This window comes from Cotesia glomerata, linkage group LG1 (genome assembly GCF_020080835.1).
Source record: "Cotesia glomerata isolate CgM1 linkage group LG1, MPM_Cglom_v2.3, whole genome shotgun sequence".
Taxonomy (NCBI): domain Eukaryota; kingdom Metazoa; phylum Arthropoda; class Insecta; order Hymenoptera; family Braconidae; genus Cotesia; species Cotesia glomerata.
In genome coordinates this window covers 22,609,161-22,626,204 of record NC_058158.1, presented here as the reverse complement: position 1 = coordinate 22,626,204, position 17,044 = coordinate 22,609,161, and the positions used below count along the sequence as shown (strand labels likewise).

General features: G+C 28.1%; 2 protein-coding genes across 4 annotated transcripts in view; one reads left to right on the top strand and one right to left on the bottom strand.

Annotated features, from left to right (window-relative positions):
- LOC123270773 (protein hairless-like) overlaps positions 1-7,013 on the bottom strand; it is a 61,876-nt gene extending 54,863 nt beyond the window's left edge. The window contains exons 1-4 of one of the 2 annotated variants that reach the window (XM_044736923.1): positions 5,964-7,007; positions 5,502-5,879; positions 4,593-5,414; positions 1,021-4,502 (exon numbers count right to left, since the gene is read on the bottom strand). In XM_044736923.1, coding sequence (XP_044592858.1) covers positions 4,468-4,502; positions 4,593-5,414; positions 5,502-5,841 — 1,197 coding nt within the window. In that variant the 5' untranslated portion in view covers positions 5,842-5,879; positions 5,964-7,007 and the 3' untranslated portion in view covers positions 1,021-4,467. Of the gene's footprint in view, positions 1-1,020; positions 4,503-4,592; positions 5,415-5,501 lie in introns of those variants that run through there. The other variant, XM_044736932.1, reaches the window with a different exon arrangement.
- A 3,435-nt stretch (positions 7,014-10,448) lies between these two features.
- On the top strand, positions 10,449-16,143 carry LOC123275461 (protein HEXIM1-like). Of its 2 annotated transcripts, none has more exons than XM_044743617.1 (3): positions 10,449-10,610; positions 10,709-10,812; positions 14,862-16,143. In XM_044743617.1, the coding sequence occupies exons 2-3, from the start codon at positions 10,729-10,731 to the stop codon at positions 15,888-15,890; spliced, it is 1,113 nt and encodes a 370-aa protein (XP_044599552.1). In that variant the 5' UTR covers positions 10,449-10,610; positions 10,709-10,728; the 3' UTR covers positions 15,891-16,143. The 2 variants fall into 2 exon arrangements, with proteins under 2 accessions (XP_044599552.1, XP_044599553.1); XM_044743618.1 differs by having other exon boundaries at positions 10,455-10,610; positions 10,683-10,812.
- Positions 16,144-17,044: the final 901 nt, after the last annotated feature.

Here is a 17,044-nt window from a genome sequence, read left to right as displayed (position 1 = left end):
TAAACTTTGATGTTTTGTAACTAAAAATTAATTAATAATACATAGATCAAAATTTTTATCGAAGTAATAATAATAAAATTAAATTCCTTTACTGTGCTGTTAATATGTCATCTATCTCACAATTGACAACATACTCAAATTTTGTTGTTAATTTCTATAAGCAGATTGATAATTTTTCAATTTAAGAGTATAAAACTAAAAAAAAAAAAAAATTAATTTCACTAACTTTCTGATACTCGTTAAATTTTCCGAAAGGATCGTAATATATTGAATTATGGATCCGAATGAAAATCTGTAAGTTGCATTACCATACTACAAAATGAATCAAAATACGTTATTTTTGAGAGACTGTGATTTTATGAAAAATGATCGTATCTGTAATACATCATTAGATATGTTATCATGTTAACGGTTAAATATTAGGAAGATAAAAGAAAGAACATGTTCAACTTTTTGTTAAGAAAATTACAAATTTTCTAGAATTCAGAAAGTTATTTTTTCCAATTCGATAAAAACAATTGTGTTATTTCAATATATTGACGTCTTATAGTCCTAGAAAGTTATGCAGACGAATCATTGGATCGAAAAACCTCAAATTTTTCAAACAAAGACAGCTGTCGAAATTTACCTCAATATTCTGAAACCCATTAATATTTTATTTTAACTTAAAAACTCAAGATTTTTATTTCAATTTGAGACTTTGAAGCTTTAGATTCTGTGGAAAAGATCTTATAAATTTTAGGCAAATGCATGTATAGAATCTCTTTTATAAAGTCTCATAGATCTATTAATTAACTTAGCTATTTATAAATATCAATAGAAATTGTCGTAATATGTAATATTAAAAAATTGAAAATATTATTAAACATTTTTATTCATGAAGTTAGTGATTCTATACAATTATTTTTCTGTTAATTATACATTTTTGTATTACAAATTATTAAATTTATTAATGTCATTCATAGTTTTATAAAACTTATTAAAGTTTGAGTAAAATCACATAATTTTCCTTGTTTAATGTGTAGTAATAAACGACTCAAGATATTGCTTGTATGTTGAAGTTAATTTCCAAAATTAATTTGACACAAAGTACTATGTATTAATTAGTTCAATCAAAAATTATATCCAGGAATATGGATTGTCAGCAGAACTTCTATAAATTCAAATTATTTCAATTCACCTTCAAGAGAGAGAAAGAGAAAGAAACTTTTTTTCGTTTAATTTATTGGTTTATCTCGTAAATTCTGAATCTCACCCTTTTAGATGACAATTTATAGGAGTTATACTATGGTAGAAACGTACGTTACTAAAATTTTCTATAATACTTTTATAAATATATTTTCCTTTTAAATATGTTTTGACAGGTTTTAAGGCACGACTTCAAACTCGTAAATCAGTCAGTCACAATATTCAGCGATACATATTGACTCTGAAATTGTATTATTACTATTATTCGATTATCAAGGGATATACAACAAATGCTAATACTCTACAATTTCATGTAATAATTATAAAATGAAAAAAAAAAATAATAATAATAATAATAACCCAAGTTCTATAAATATAATCATGTTCTAGTGTATCATCTAATCTGTACAAAGAATATAGTTATATACTATATTGTTTTCTTATCCATCATGATAGAAATTACATTTTTCGTTTCTTTAATAAAGCTATAACAAAAGTGAAAGAATTTGAACAAAAAAAGTATAAATGACAAAAGTATTTTTTTTAAACAGTAACATTACCTGAGGTAAAAACCAGTGTCAAGTCGAAAAAAAATTTTTCTTCATTTATACTTTTTTAGCTAATACCCTTCAAGTGTTGAATATAATATAGATACGAAAAGTTAAAAAACGCCCCATATTTATTTTCACTACTATCGTAATCGCCAAGACACATTTTTGCAGACAAAGTGAATATTCACTATAAATTGTAAAACTCGCATCGTTTATAAAATAAACTCTCTATTTAATTTTGATTGAATTATTTATATAAATCATAATCTAACAAATATTCAGCGATGAAGAAATTTATTTCGTATGAATCAAAAGTTAATTATGTTATGTAATATAAATTAAGAGTTTTACATTCGATGTCACGTCACTTATTGCACTTAGCTTTCAATAGTTCCTTTATCTTTATTTATAAACATTTCCTTTTTTAGTTATAATACTCTTCAAGCTTTTGAGAGCCTATTGATGCAATCAGTTTATACATTATATTTACATATATCTTCAGGCTCTTCAAATTTGGCGTAGGTAAAGATTTTTCATTACATGTGTAATTATTATTTTCTTTTACTTCTATAAAAATTTTATCTTTACATCTTTCTCATGTCAAAATATATTGAAATAAAATGTCTTCGCAAATTAGAAGTAATTGAATAATGATCGTAACTATTGTCAAAAAAAAAAAAAGTCTTAATCAAGTACCATATGAACTTTTAGATTTTTTTTATTAAATTGAAATAACATGGATATGATGAAATTAAGAAAAAAAATACTTATATGGAAAAAAAGTATCGCTCTCACAACTATATAATGAATCGCAAACGTAGTGTTGTAATTGGTTCTATACATAATTATAGATGAACATAAAATACCTGTTATCATCATTTAAAAGTATCGTGAATATATTATCGTTAATAGAAATAGCTGGCTAATGTTTCAGCAAAACTGAACGTGTTAATTGCTATCCGCACTTTAAGCACCGATACTTAAAGAAAAGCTTTCAAAACGACTCTTCCATAATTCATAGACGAAACATGATTATTTATAAATTAATAAAATATAGTCAGTGTATTCAACAATTTAAATTTATAAATATTATTAAAATTTAATTTTTCTTAAACATTTTATCCAACTAATTTATGTTTATATTAGGTATTTTTGTTCTCGGCTATAAGTCATCTAGTTATATATTGGTCAAGTACTGTTGATGAAAATTTATCATTTTTCCTAGTAATTCGAAACGTTAGTTTCTTCACTTTTTTTTTTTTGGAGTTACTTCATCGACAGTACTTGACCAAAATATAACTAGACGACTCATAGGCGAGAACAAAAATACCCAATATAAAAAAAAAAAAATTAATGAATACTAATTTTGAAAAGTATCAAAATTTTCAACCACATAAAAGCGACTAAACGCATGTCTTACGTTTACATTAAAAAATGTCATCATTAATGTTTATTATGTACATACATTCCATAATTGTAAGTATATTGATATTAAATAAATATTTCTTCGTGTGTTATTACAAATATAAAATTATAAATTTCAAATTAAAATATACACAGTTAATTGACTTGAAAATTTGTTGTAAGAATTAATTTATGCATCAACTTCAAATCACGTGGATAAAGTAATAGATAGTTATCTTATAGGAGCGAGATTAATGATACAGTATCTGATAATTGTGATACAGTAGGTTAACACTATCCAAGTATAAATTATAAGAGTATTGTAATGTTCACGCTGTCTATTAGTAATGGACACGATACTTTTTCTCTCTGAATATTATGCTTAGTAGCGTGTTAAATAATTTTAAATCATTAATTTATGACTTCAAAATGCACGAGAAATTCTCACTAAAAATTACTCACAAGTTAATTAAGGTTAATCAATCTAATAAATTAATCTTACTTAAAATTGAGACCGATAATTTTTTAAAACAAATGAGTTACAGCCCTTACCCACACATACACTCAGAAAATCACGCGTATTTATATAATCATCCACCCATACACATATATATAACTACAAGATTTATTTTATTTTCATTCGATCTTTTGGTTTATAACGCTTTTGATGTTGACAATACTTAATTAAAAAGTTATTAATTTCCAGCAATCCAAAACTCAAATAAAATAAAATTTTTTTTTTCGAATTATATGAGTAACCAAATTATTTAAAACATACTATTTTGCGAAAACACTTGCATAGTTTCTATATCCTGTCTTTTGGATTAAAAAATGTACAGTTAGTTTATTGTTTCAAATTTAAACATATTTATTGAATGTCATAGCAATTAGTTTATGATATTAAAAATTATTCGACTTATTTATAGTTTAAATGGCTACAATAATTTGTAGAATATTAAATTTATATAAATCTGAATTGCAAATTTTTAAAAACAATATTCTATAAATCTATTATTCCTATATTCATTGAAACAGACTTAAAAATGAAGTATTTATTTACATTACCTTTTTTTTATTTATTTTAACGAAGATTATTATAGTTTATACAAGAATTCGAAGACAAAAATTATTTTTCAACTAGACGTATAAAAGCAAAGTAAAAATTATAAGTATATATATGGGGGGAGAATGTCACTGTGTACATTGTATTTATACAAATGTCCACAAACTAAAAATATTACAATCGTACTGTTGCTGTTCCGGCAGTGTATACACATCTAAGTTAGCTCATCACTAAGGCACCGATTTTTTAGGATCCTGAGTTTTAACCTGCATGCTTTGATAAATTTAAGGGCATATCTAAGAATCAAAATAAAAAAGAAAGAAATAAAGACACTAAATTTTTAAAAATTATAGATGAAACATGAATATATAGTAAAGTTTACCTACCTGATGGAGATGTAAGTGTTTGTTCTCTGTATTCTTTATAATGATGAACAGGAGGGGATGAATGAAGTGGTGGTGGCAAATATGTGGGATGAATTCGAGGTGAATAATGTACGGGCGGGGGATAATGCATCCATAGTCCTGGTGCCCTGTATGTACCAGGAGGAAGCACTGGAACTCCATACAACGGATGATGAACTGATGTATTTGCAGATCCACTCAATGGATCAACTCTAGTTCGTGGGTGAAAATTACTTGTTATGTAATTAAAAGTATGCCCATCATCTAACTTGAGTAAATTTCTTAAAAACCCCGATTCAGGATTTGGTTTGTTTTCTCCTAGAATACTTGTTATACTATACGATGAAAGTTGCTTAGATGAAGGTATATTCGCATTTGTCGTCGTAGGAATTATCGTAGTTGATAATGTAATTGGCTGTGGCTTCGCACGTCTTTTAGAAGCTTGATCTTCTAGTGTAACTTTTTCTAGTTCTCGCAAAATTCTTTTTCTAGGTGAAACTACATTCGGATCCAAACGAGACAATTTATCGATAATAAGACTTAAAGATTTTCCAGTCGCATCAGTATTTTTTATTTTGATAGATTTAGAACGAGTTGCATTTAATTTTATAGTAAACTGCAACGGTGTTGGATCCAATGGACGTCGATATTTCCGAACAAGGAAATGAGACGATGCAAGCAAATGAGTTCGAGGATCTCGCCTGTAGTAAAAATCAAACTCTGTAGAGGTAGATCTCCTGGGACAACTTTGTTTCCAACAATGGTCTCTTTGCCATGGGCTCGATTGTATGGAAGAATTATCATCTAAGATAAAAAAAAAAAAATAATAATTATAATTATAAATTATAAAGAAAAAAAATTTCTGACAATAATTTAAATTATGTAGCATACCGCTGAGAAAATTGATCTCTTGCTTGTTGGGTGTCGTGCTAGCTGGAGGCCAAAACGTTTTCTTAGGAACTGGAAACCATGTAGTTCTTTCTCCATCACGTCGATGGGATAGTTCTAAAATAAACTTTCCGTCTTTGAAAAATTTAAGTCTACCACCAGGAGTTGGAAGTAAACCACCTTCACTTCGAGATTCACCAAGAAAACTTGATTGGGGACTGGAACTTTTACCATTAGCCTTAGTAAGGGCAGGGTGGAGGACAGGAGGATCACGTGAGCACATTTCTGTTGTGCCCCTCACATAATTCAAGTGAGTGCGACATTTTGATGACTTTTCTCGCATAATGACATCCCACCGGGATCCATCCTGCCGGTTTAATCCTTTATGGTAATAATATATAAAATCATCACTATTTTTTTTATTAAAGTTTTATTAATCAACATATTAATGATACTACTAAGTACCTTTTTATTTCTTAAAAGTGTCTTTTTTTAATATGAGTTAACCAGCGTGACATTTCAATAAGTCACTTCAACAAATATTTTCAATCTATACCGTGATTAGATACTTAATGTGTATACAAATATTTTTCAATATAATAGTAAGCTTTGATGAACCGTAAATACTCATTTTAATTATATTTTAAATATTCCGAGAATTTTAAGGTCATATTATTTCACAATTACTATGCAATCCTGGATTGAAAACCCGGACATTTATGAAAACACTGTCGAAATTTTAAATGTATATGACATCGTATGCAAAATAATAAAAATTCACTGTAAAAATACATAACCATTTTAGATGAATTTAAACACCTACGCATTGGCACATTCTATAATGATCTACATTTCAACCCCAAAGGCGTCTTATTGTACGAGTGAAAATGTCATCAACACACTCACAAATAGAATGTTATATTAATATGTGCTACTGCTTATTTGCTTGTAAGTTTACAATGCGTTAATATTTTTAAGAAAACAATACTTCACACCATCAATCACAAAAAATAATTTAAAAATTTTTTGTAGCCTTAAGATCTTATTAATAAATATTATTTGGTGGAAAGATCATGCCTTGATTTTCATTTTCATCACATAATTATCGATCGTTTACTACAACGCCGATCTAATCTTTTCTAATTGCTCAAGTTATAATTTAATATTAAGGCCACCATTTTTTTAAATCTGTAAAGTATAAAAAAAAATACAACACACGAAACTTCGTTAAATTCTCGTCAGTGTAAGCCCTCTCTTGTCGACAATAGTGGACCAGTTCATGGTTCGCACGTTCCTTTCATCGTTTATAATTATTTACATCTTTTTCTTAATTTCGTATGTTTTTATTTTATTAATTACGTTTTTTTTCTATTACAATTCATAATAAAAAAATGGTCTATCTGATTAAAACTAAAATAAATAAATGTGAACTACTTAAAAATTCACGTTGCGTTTCATGAGTGCACTAGAATTGACATTGACGTAAAAGCTTCAGGTATTTACAGTTCTTTTTAGTTAGACAAATGCAGCCGGTACATATTATTCCTACTATAGCTGTTCTATAGAGTGAAATTGACCGAAGATGGGTAGTTCACGAAACGGACAGTTTCTTACGTATTTTACGTAAAATAAACGTTAGTATCTAAGCTCCGTATTATTTGACAAAGTAAATCTGAACGCGCCCATGCTTTTTTGCTTTTAGGAATTATTTGCGTTCTATCATTAAACCATAATAATTAACTCCGCCTTATTTTGTTAGTTGAAAATAAAAAAACATAAGAGAAAATTCGAAAATATTTTTTCAGTTGAGTTATTTAGAAATCTAAATATTGTGTTTGGTCTTCTGACAAAATCTTCCAGAAATTTTGTGATTTGTAGAGAAGCTGTGAGTCAAGTAGTTTAAAAAAATAGTATTAAAAAAAGATGTATTTACACATAAATATATAAATATAAATATATATGAAGAAGACCCTGGGAGTGTCTCGCGCTAAATACACGTTACCTATGTACATGTCAGGACTTACGCAAAATCTAACATTTTTTAACCTGATGACTCTTTTCGATTGAACTGAAAATTTTTTACCCTACTCTCCAGGAAGTACTGTCAATGCTGCAAGAGCCAAATGTCACATACAAATTCTCATATGATTTACGTAGTAGATTTACCTATGCATCCGTTGCGTTTCAGAAAAGCAGAAAAAGGAGACACATAACATGTTTTATAGTTTTCTTTATTAATTACTATGATAACATGCTCTAAATTTGTACTTTCAATTATGGAAAATAGGTAACATATGATTTTCCCTCATTGTCTCAATTTTTATTGAAATCTGAATAGTACTTTTTGTAAAAAAAAAAAAAAAAAAACTGATTTCTTATGTGAATATTAAACGCAGAAAGTTTACTGTCTATTTCCTGGTGTAATTATTTCAAAATTTAATAAAATTATTATATTATCTGAGCATCATTTATTAATGTACCAAATTTCATCAAATTATGGACAATAATTTAACAACTGCCATTGCTGTCAAAGAAACGATCATTAGAAAATTTTTTATCCCACTAAAATAAAGATATTGCAGCCGGTCTCATGTTGGAATTTAAAAAAAATTTTGTAATATGTTTTACTTTATAACGCGCCCTGTCAGCAGGATTGCGCCCACAGTTTCCAATCGATCTTTATAAAGTTTGTGGGCTTATTTTATGAATCAATACCGAGATCAAGTTCGAAGATGAGCGAAATCTTAATTATTTTTAATTTGAGCTATAATTTGTCCAGTTTTGATGATTTTTTCAATTTATTTCGTAACTCGAAAAATTTTTTTAAATTCATCAATAAACATGTTTTTAGCTTGGATCGTCTTATAAGTTGTCAGCCGTACGAAATTGCTAAAATCTATTAAATTAATTTATACAATTATCTTTAATTTAAGCTATAATTCGTTGATCTTTAACTTTTTTTTAAATTTCCTTAGTGGTTTTGAAAGTTTGAAAAATTTATAATATACGTATTTTGTCACTTTTATCAAAATACTTTTTTTGCTGTGATACATAGTTCGATTCTATCAAATTTATTTTGAAGTTCATGTCAATTATTATGAATTTAAGCTCTTATTTATCTTGGATTGATGATTTTTTCAATTTATTTCGTGACTTGAAAAAATTCTATATTCGTTAAATAAATCTATCGATCCATGTCGGGCTTGGCCGAATGACGCTTTTTTTATTTTCAAATATCTATAATTTTTTAAAAAACCGAGTTGTCAGAACTTTATTAACTTCCCGCTAAGAAAATCGAAGATTTTCAAAAATCGGGAAGTTATTGTTTTCACCCCGTTTTACAAAAATCGAGTTTTCATCAGATCTCGACGTTTGAAGATCACAGGAAGCTTCCCTGACTCTTCCCGCGAGGTTGTCACGGTGTCTGTATGTATGTATGTATGTATGTATGTGTGTGTGTGTGTGTGTGTGTGTGTGTGTGTGTGTGTGTGTGTGTGTGTGTGTGTGTGTGTGTGTGTGTGTGTGTGTGTGTGTGTGTGTGTGTGTGGATGTATGTAAACCTCTTATAACTTTTGAACGGCGTGACCGATTTCATCGCGGTTGGTGCCATTCGAAAGGGCTTGACCAAACTTAGATTTTGAAATCTATTTGGACCGATTCAGATCAAAAGATTTTTTTCAAATGTGGTTTTTTTGAAATAACTTTTAAACGGCTTGATGGTTCAATTCCAAAAACTAATCAGCTCTTAATCTCAAAAAACCACGTCGATCGCCACCAGTCCGGTCAAAATCGGTTGATTCGTTCGAGAGATATCGTGAACGAAAGAAAACCGAAAAAAGTGTTTTTTCGGAATAACTCCGAAATTCCTAGCGCGATCAATTAAAAATTTAAGATTCTTTGTGAGGCTTGAAAAACTGTGTCGAATGCTGCTAACCGCGTGAAAATCGGTTTATTCATTCAAAAGTTATTGCGGTTTAAAAATTCAAAAAATAGTGTCTTATCAAATCTCTATCAGACTTTTGAGCTCGAAGAGCTCAAAAGCATAGGAAAGCAATCTTTTTGAGCTCGGATAGCTCAAAATAACCCATAAATTGTATTTTTAAGCTCGAAGAGCTCAAAAACGTCATTGGTGCAATTTTAAGCGCCTAAGTATGGAATTAGCGGGAAGTTGCAGGGATGGCCTTCAGGGTCAACCGTTTTTCTAATTTTTGTTTTTTATATTTTTTTCAATTAAAATTTTTAAATGTATTTTAACACATATTTATCAAAAATTACCATAACAAAAAATTTTTTATTTTTCATAGTGTTTTGACAATTTTCGTAAATTTTTTAATTTTTGCAATGTGTTCATTTCATTTTTTTTTTTTTTTTTAAACTGAACTTATTTCTCAAAACACTATTTTAGAATTTTTTGACGATGTTTAAGATACATGAGTTAAGAAAGTAGAACTAAAAAAAAGTAAAAAGTGGTAATCATAAAAAATTTAATATTGAAAAAAAAAAAATATACGATAATTTAAAATCATTTTTTTATATTATTTTTTATTTTTCGGTACTACATTCATAATAAAAAAAAAGTATATATTTTCGTTTTAAACGAATTAATAGGCTTTTGAAAGAGTTTTTATTTTTATTTTAAAAGAACTATGCTTCGGTTTTTAACAATGAGCTAAATTTTTTTAATTTGTCGAACAGAATTGTGAAACATTATTTTAAAAACACCCTAGTAGGTATTGATTTTAAATCATTCAAAAAATTCTTAATTCGTGATATTTATAAAAAAATTAAAGAATGTGAATAGCAGTTATAAATTAATTGAATTATAAAAGCGATAAATAAATTCAATGAGGGGAGATTGTTTAAGAGAAAAAGAAAAAAACTATTTATATTAACCCGCCACGATTAGTAGTTCTATCCCCACTACAATGATAACTATAGAATGGTAAAGCGCTGCTATGTCGGATGAAATTATGGGTTACTCAAGTATGGCAATTTAGTTGCTGGTTATAGTGCTAGAACGCTGTTTATGAGAAGTAATCGACTAATTTTAGCTAAAGAATCGTTTTTTTTTTAATGACACTATTGAGAATTTGTGTAATTCATAACAATCAGGTAATTATTTTTGTTTCATAAATATATTTTCTTTCATATATTAAAAAAGTAGGTTAAATAATATTAAAATAGGATCTGTTTTAAACAATAATGAACAGATGCAACGCCTACAATAGTAATGGAGGAAACAACATCCGCGCCATCTGGTGTAGAAGAAATAGACAATGGTTACAGGCTAGACAACGTTCGCTGCGAAAAAAATGTAAGTATACCTATCCACAGATTCGGTAGAATCTGGCGCCAAGTTCCGTTCAAATCCATTGTAAACGGAGCGCCAGACTACCGAGTGTGTTTACTGTAAGCAGAATGGTATTTCGAGGTTGCAAAATTTTATTTAATTCTACGGTACTTCTTGTTCCTAAATTTTATATTATAACAGTAATTCATACTTTATTTTACTGATATCAATTAATTATATTCAATTATAACAATTAATCTACTTGAAATTATTAAATTTTATCAGCACAAACTATAGCAAGCTCAAAAATTTCGATCCTGACTTTTTTTCGATGTAAAAAGTGACATGCCACAGACTAAGTAATTCGAGAATGCATGGTAATCCTCCAATAGATGAGAAAATACAGTTAAAAAAATAAATTTCACAGCTTGCATCTACACCCGCCAGGGTGCGCTGCAATTATTTTTTGTTATGTCCTCCTTCTGGTGGACAACGATAGAAATCTTTATTTAAATTTAAAGTTACCGACGTGGTCTTTGATTCGCCCGGGAATATTGAAATACTCAACTTTATCAACGGGAACTTGTAGGATGAGGAAAATGATATAAAATGAATATAAATTAAATAAATAATTGAACGGAATTAAGTTAACTGAATCGAAGTATATATTCAAAAGACTTTACACAAAATTAGAAACGAGGCGATATCTGAGCTCGAATACTATTCTGATTCTTCACTAGAATTTACTAAGTCCGACTCGCAGCAGTAGAAGTGGCGGGGGCGGCTCTCCCTAATCGGCTCAGACTATCTTCTCTTATTTTTTTTATACAATATTTTATATTCCTTAAGGGATGAAAATATATTTTCTAATATTTCTATAATTACTTATGTCGAGAGCAATTAGGTAGTAAATTTATATTTTTATGGCTTAATCCTCTTTTCTATTTTATTATTCCTAGTCTATTGTGCTGAATTTTCGGGGAGTAAAAATACATTTTAACAATAACCTTTTTTACTAATAACTAAAGGTCTAGACCTAGGTTGTGGGGTTTTCCCAAAAGTTTTATTATAATTCTAAAAATAAATTTAATGTTGAGTTTCGCGCTATCAAAGGGGTATCATCAGTGCTCGCATGGCGGCGCCAATCGCGATTCAACTAAACCGTGATATGACATCACATTTTACATAAACTGTAGCTTCAAGGGGATAGTTTGCTATAAAAAATTCAGCCAACTTGAGATTTAAGGTATTACCCTCGCGACTTCCGTCGTCAAAAGTTTATGCCAGAGTGTACGGTACACATGCCAGATAGCCATTATTGACAAGCCTAAAACTTTTTGCTGTTTATGTACTTATTTCAGCCAATCACGAAGGAGATACTGATCGTTTGAAAAGTCTGGCAACACTCCGTGAGCGTTAAGATATTTTATAGTGGTTATACTGTAGTGTTTTGGACTGGCTGTAGACTTACCTCTGTTTTGATACATGCGTTTATTTATTTATTTACATACATTGAAAGATTAATATATATTATTATATTAAAATTATTAACTTTTTGAATTTTTAATAAATATAAAAAAAAATGAAAATTAATTCAGCCGACATTTAAAAATTTTTAGAATTTTTTTATTGAAAAAATGATTACAAAAAATAAAAAGAAATTTCACTTGAAAAAAACTTCAAAAACTGTAAATGCAATATAAAAAAATTTTTTTTTTTTCTAATTTAATTATTAAAAAAAAGTCAAAAAATTAAAAATGTTGGCTAACTTTAGTATCATAAAAAAATACTTATTTTCATAAAATAATCATAGTTTTTTTTTTTTAGAAAAATAAAATTAATAACTATAATATTACACCTAACGTAAATTAAACTTTTCAAATTTGTCAGCGCATGCGCGTCTCATACTTCTTTCGCGGCTAACAAAACTTGCGCTGTTGCCACAGCTTTATTAACGTATCCCCTCCTCAGTTAAAGTCTGGTAAATTTTTCATTACTTATTAATAAATATCTCTGAAACTGTGTGGTAATTATCAATGAATTTTTTTTTTTAATTGTTTAGTTGTTAGTTAACGTTACTCTAGTTTTTTAAAAAGATCCTAAGAAAAGTTTCTAAGATATAAAAATGTTTGTAGGTAAATTTTTCGATATCCCGTATACCGTAATGTATAAGAGCGTTCAAAACTCAAACTTTAAAATTAAATATCTCGGAAATTAGATGGTAAAAAATTCTCAAATTGCGCCAATCGACGAAGAATTATATGAACATTAATCTACCAAAATTAAAAAAAAATCCTAAGAAAACGACTTTGGCGAGGGTACTACCTTAAGTTGGTACCAATTGCAAATTTTTATTATAATTACAAAAAATACTGAAATTCGAACAAAAACAGTTTCACTGTAAAAAAAATCGCGCCAAGTCCGCGTTCATAAGACTATTAAGAAAAAAAAAAATTTTTTTTTTCTTTACAAAAAGATATAAAATAGAAAAATTAAAAAATCCAAGTAACCGATATGATTGTATATGATTTTCGGAAATTAAAAAAAAATTTGTTGTAAATTTAAAAATTAAGAAAAAAATTTTGGAACGTACTTGGTGTGCGTCATTGTGTATTTCAATTTTTTTAAAGTCCTAGTAAATAGATTTTACGAATTTCATGAAAAGTAAAATATTTTGCAACCACGCACACTAAATACGTTCCAAAATTTTTTTCTTAATTTTTAAATTTACAACAAAATTTTTTTTAATTTCCGAAAATCATATACAATCATATCGGTTAGTTGGATTTTTTAATTTTTCTATTTTATATCTTTTTGTAAAGAAAAAAAAAAATTTTTTTTTTCTTAATAGTCTTATGAACGTGGACTTGGCGCGATTTTTTTTACAGTGAAACTGTTTTTGTTAGGATTTGAATTCTCTACAGGTATTAGATTCATAGATTCCACTAGTTGTTTAAAAAATTAATGAGAAAAATAAAATTTCAGACATTACATTTATTATTACCCATGCTTATAAAGGCACGGTACACTAATTGTTATCTACAAATATCGAAGTCCCTCTCAATTTTAATAAATAAATAAAATCAGCAGAGAGGAGAGTTCAGTATCCATGACGACTATACACTTGCCATAATTTTACTCGAGCCCCCCTTTTTTTTTTTTTTTTTTTTTCTAATTAGCATGGTTTAAATTTAGCATGATTTAAATTAACTGAATAATACTGAATGTTTTAAAAATTCTATTTTTCTAATTCCGTTTCAAATAAATTTTAAAATCAGATAAAATAAAGTTTCCCAAAGAGAACATGCCACTCACTATTGCGAAAACTTTGTTATATATCATTATCAAATTTCTTCAAAAAGTAATTAGAAAAATAAAATTTTTGAATAAATATTTAGTACCGTATATACTCTTAATATCTGATCAACTAAAACTGCCTTGCATTTTTTGCATTTCCGTATGTTCATTTAGGGCCAGTTTTTCAACCCCGGGTTTAAGCATTTTATCATTGTAAATATATCTATATACAATAGATGTATAGATATATTCACAATGATAAAATACTTAAACCCGGGGTTGAAAAACTGGCCCTTAGAAACCAACAAGAATTAAAAATAGATAACCTGCAAAACTACTTATTTTTTCTTATCAATTGTTATAGTTAATATACTTAAATATATAATAAATAATATAATTACAAAATTGTATGAACTGACGTCCGTTCGTCTGTACATCAGTTAGTTATCATAATTCAAAACGGTGCAAGCCATGAATAGAGTTAAACCTTCTTGAATAAGTTTTCATTAATGTTTAGGATGAGCTTTGATGATTTTGTTATCAAAGTCATCGTTTGAAAATATAAATAAATATTTGCTTTTTGTTTGTCTCAAGTATATTTAAGTAAATATTTCTCTTTCTTCGATATAACTACGTTACTTCTCTTTTGTTTATATAAATATATATCTTCAGCAACAATACGATAAAAGATGGAATTTTACAATCAATTCAATTTTTACATTGTTGATATTAAAATCTTAAATAATATTAAAATTTTTTTGTATTTTTATTTTCAGCCAACCAAATCTTCAGATATGAGTTGTCAAAAATTTGAAAGCGGCAGTGGAAGTGGTGATCATGAATTAACCCATTTAGATGATGGTACAGACATTTCGGCAAAAAAACGAAAAACTCGTCGTGGAAAACCAAAACATCGAAAAATTAAGCCTTACACAAAACAGCAATCTTACAATCACAAACTCCGAATCCGCTCAAATTCAAGTCGTGTTATAAAAAAACGAACTCAACCACCAGCTCCTTATAATACTACACAATTTCTAATGGATGATCATAATGATCTGCCAAATTTAGAACAAAAATTAGCAGGCTCTAATACCGAAGTTCAAAAAATTATTCAGAAACCGGTAGTATCACGAACAAGAGATTCGAGTTTCAGCGTTGATTCTGATGAAGAGTATTTCTACTCATCTCCTGAAGATGAAGAGGAATTTTTAACAAAAGAATTTTCAAGTGCGTACGAAGACCTTCATGCTGAAAGACTGAGTGCCTTGTCTAAATCTGAATTAATTGAAGAATACATTCAGCTAGAAGCAAAACTCGATATTCTGACCAAACGATTACGTAATAGGACTTTTCAACAGACCGAAGAAAGAGAATTAGATAACAAAAAAAGTGCTTCTTTGACAGCAGAAACTTCAGAGTTTGAAATGGCGAAAAAACTAAAAATATGCCAGCAAAGAATAGACGATTTAATACAGCAAAATGATCAGCTGAGAAGAGATATTGAAGCGCTCCGAGGAAAAAGAAGAAAAAGTTCCATTTCGAGTATTGACAGTGAAAGCGATAGTGATAGTAATAGTAGTTGCAGTTGTTCTGACAGTGATGACTCCGCGAAACATCAATGTACTCTACGCAATGTTGAGCATAAAATCAGCAAAAAACCGATGACTATTAGTGATAGCAATAATACAGAAGATACAAATATTTCATGCTCAACCCGCAACAGATATTTGAGAAATATTTCTTCTGAGCTTACTATTAATTCCAACACCACCACTCCCAACGTTGGTTTACTTCCAACTTGAAACATCTACAAAGAGTATTTTGACCTTCTATTAAATGTATTTCAAACCTTAATTTAACATAATAATCTTAAGATTAATATTTAAATTGCCATTTCCAGAGTTTTAATTAAAAATTTAAAAAATTGTTTTGTTATATTTTATTTTTATAAATTATGAATCATACTTTCAATTGTAAAAATGACACTAATTATCAGTAAATTGTAAAATACTTCACAACAATGATAATTAAACAAATATACAAGGTAACATTTTATTCATAAATAAGTAAAAAATCAAGACAAAAAATGATTGGAAAAAAACTTAAAATATTATGTAATAGTTGTTTGTAATATTAAAGTAAATGGTATGCTTAAAGTTAGTTAATTGATAAAAAAAAAAGACTAATCAAGAATTTTTATGGACAACCAGACAGCAGATAACTTCAAATTTTTGAAAACTTGCATTCTAAAATTTGTCAGTGTGTAAGGTTTATAATTGATAATATTGATTAAAATAGATTTTAGAAATTTAAAATACAAATGATTTTTCCCGTCAAAATGATTGTCTGTATAAAACTTTTTTTAGTTAATCTGAAGTTTCACAAACATAATTTCAATGAGCAGGTGCCCATTTTCACTCCGTCTTGTTCCTTTATTAAAAAATGTTTAATAACTTAAAATGCTTAATAACTCAAGGAAATCAGCAAGAAACTTTTCTTAATGTATCCATAGTAAGTATTTTAAGATCCAAATTTGATTTTAAAAATTTGTGGTGAAATCAATAACTTTAAAATTTTTTTTTAATTATCGATTTCCCTACCACGAAATTAAAAAATAATCAATATTTACTTTTTTATTAATACATTTATACAATAATTGCCTAGATGACATTACATCAAAAAAAATTCTTCCAAGTACTCATCAACTAGGTAGACACCTAAAGGCTTAGAGTATCGAAGGTCATGATCTGATAGAGCCTTGATAAATCACCCGATTTTCCTAAATGAGATGAGTATTATTCGAAAGGGCAATAATGCTGATTTTTACTGGGTGAAGGCAGCGTGTGAGAATAGAGGAGTAACATAGGTTTCATATTAATTTTATCAGCTTTCCATATCTTTACATTTTTAAGTGTATAAGATGCAAGTTCAATAACTAATTTCTCACACATCTTTC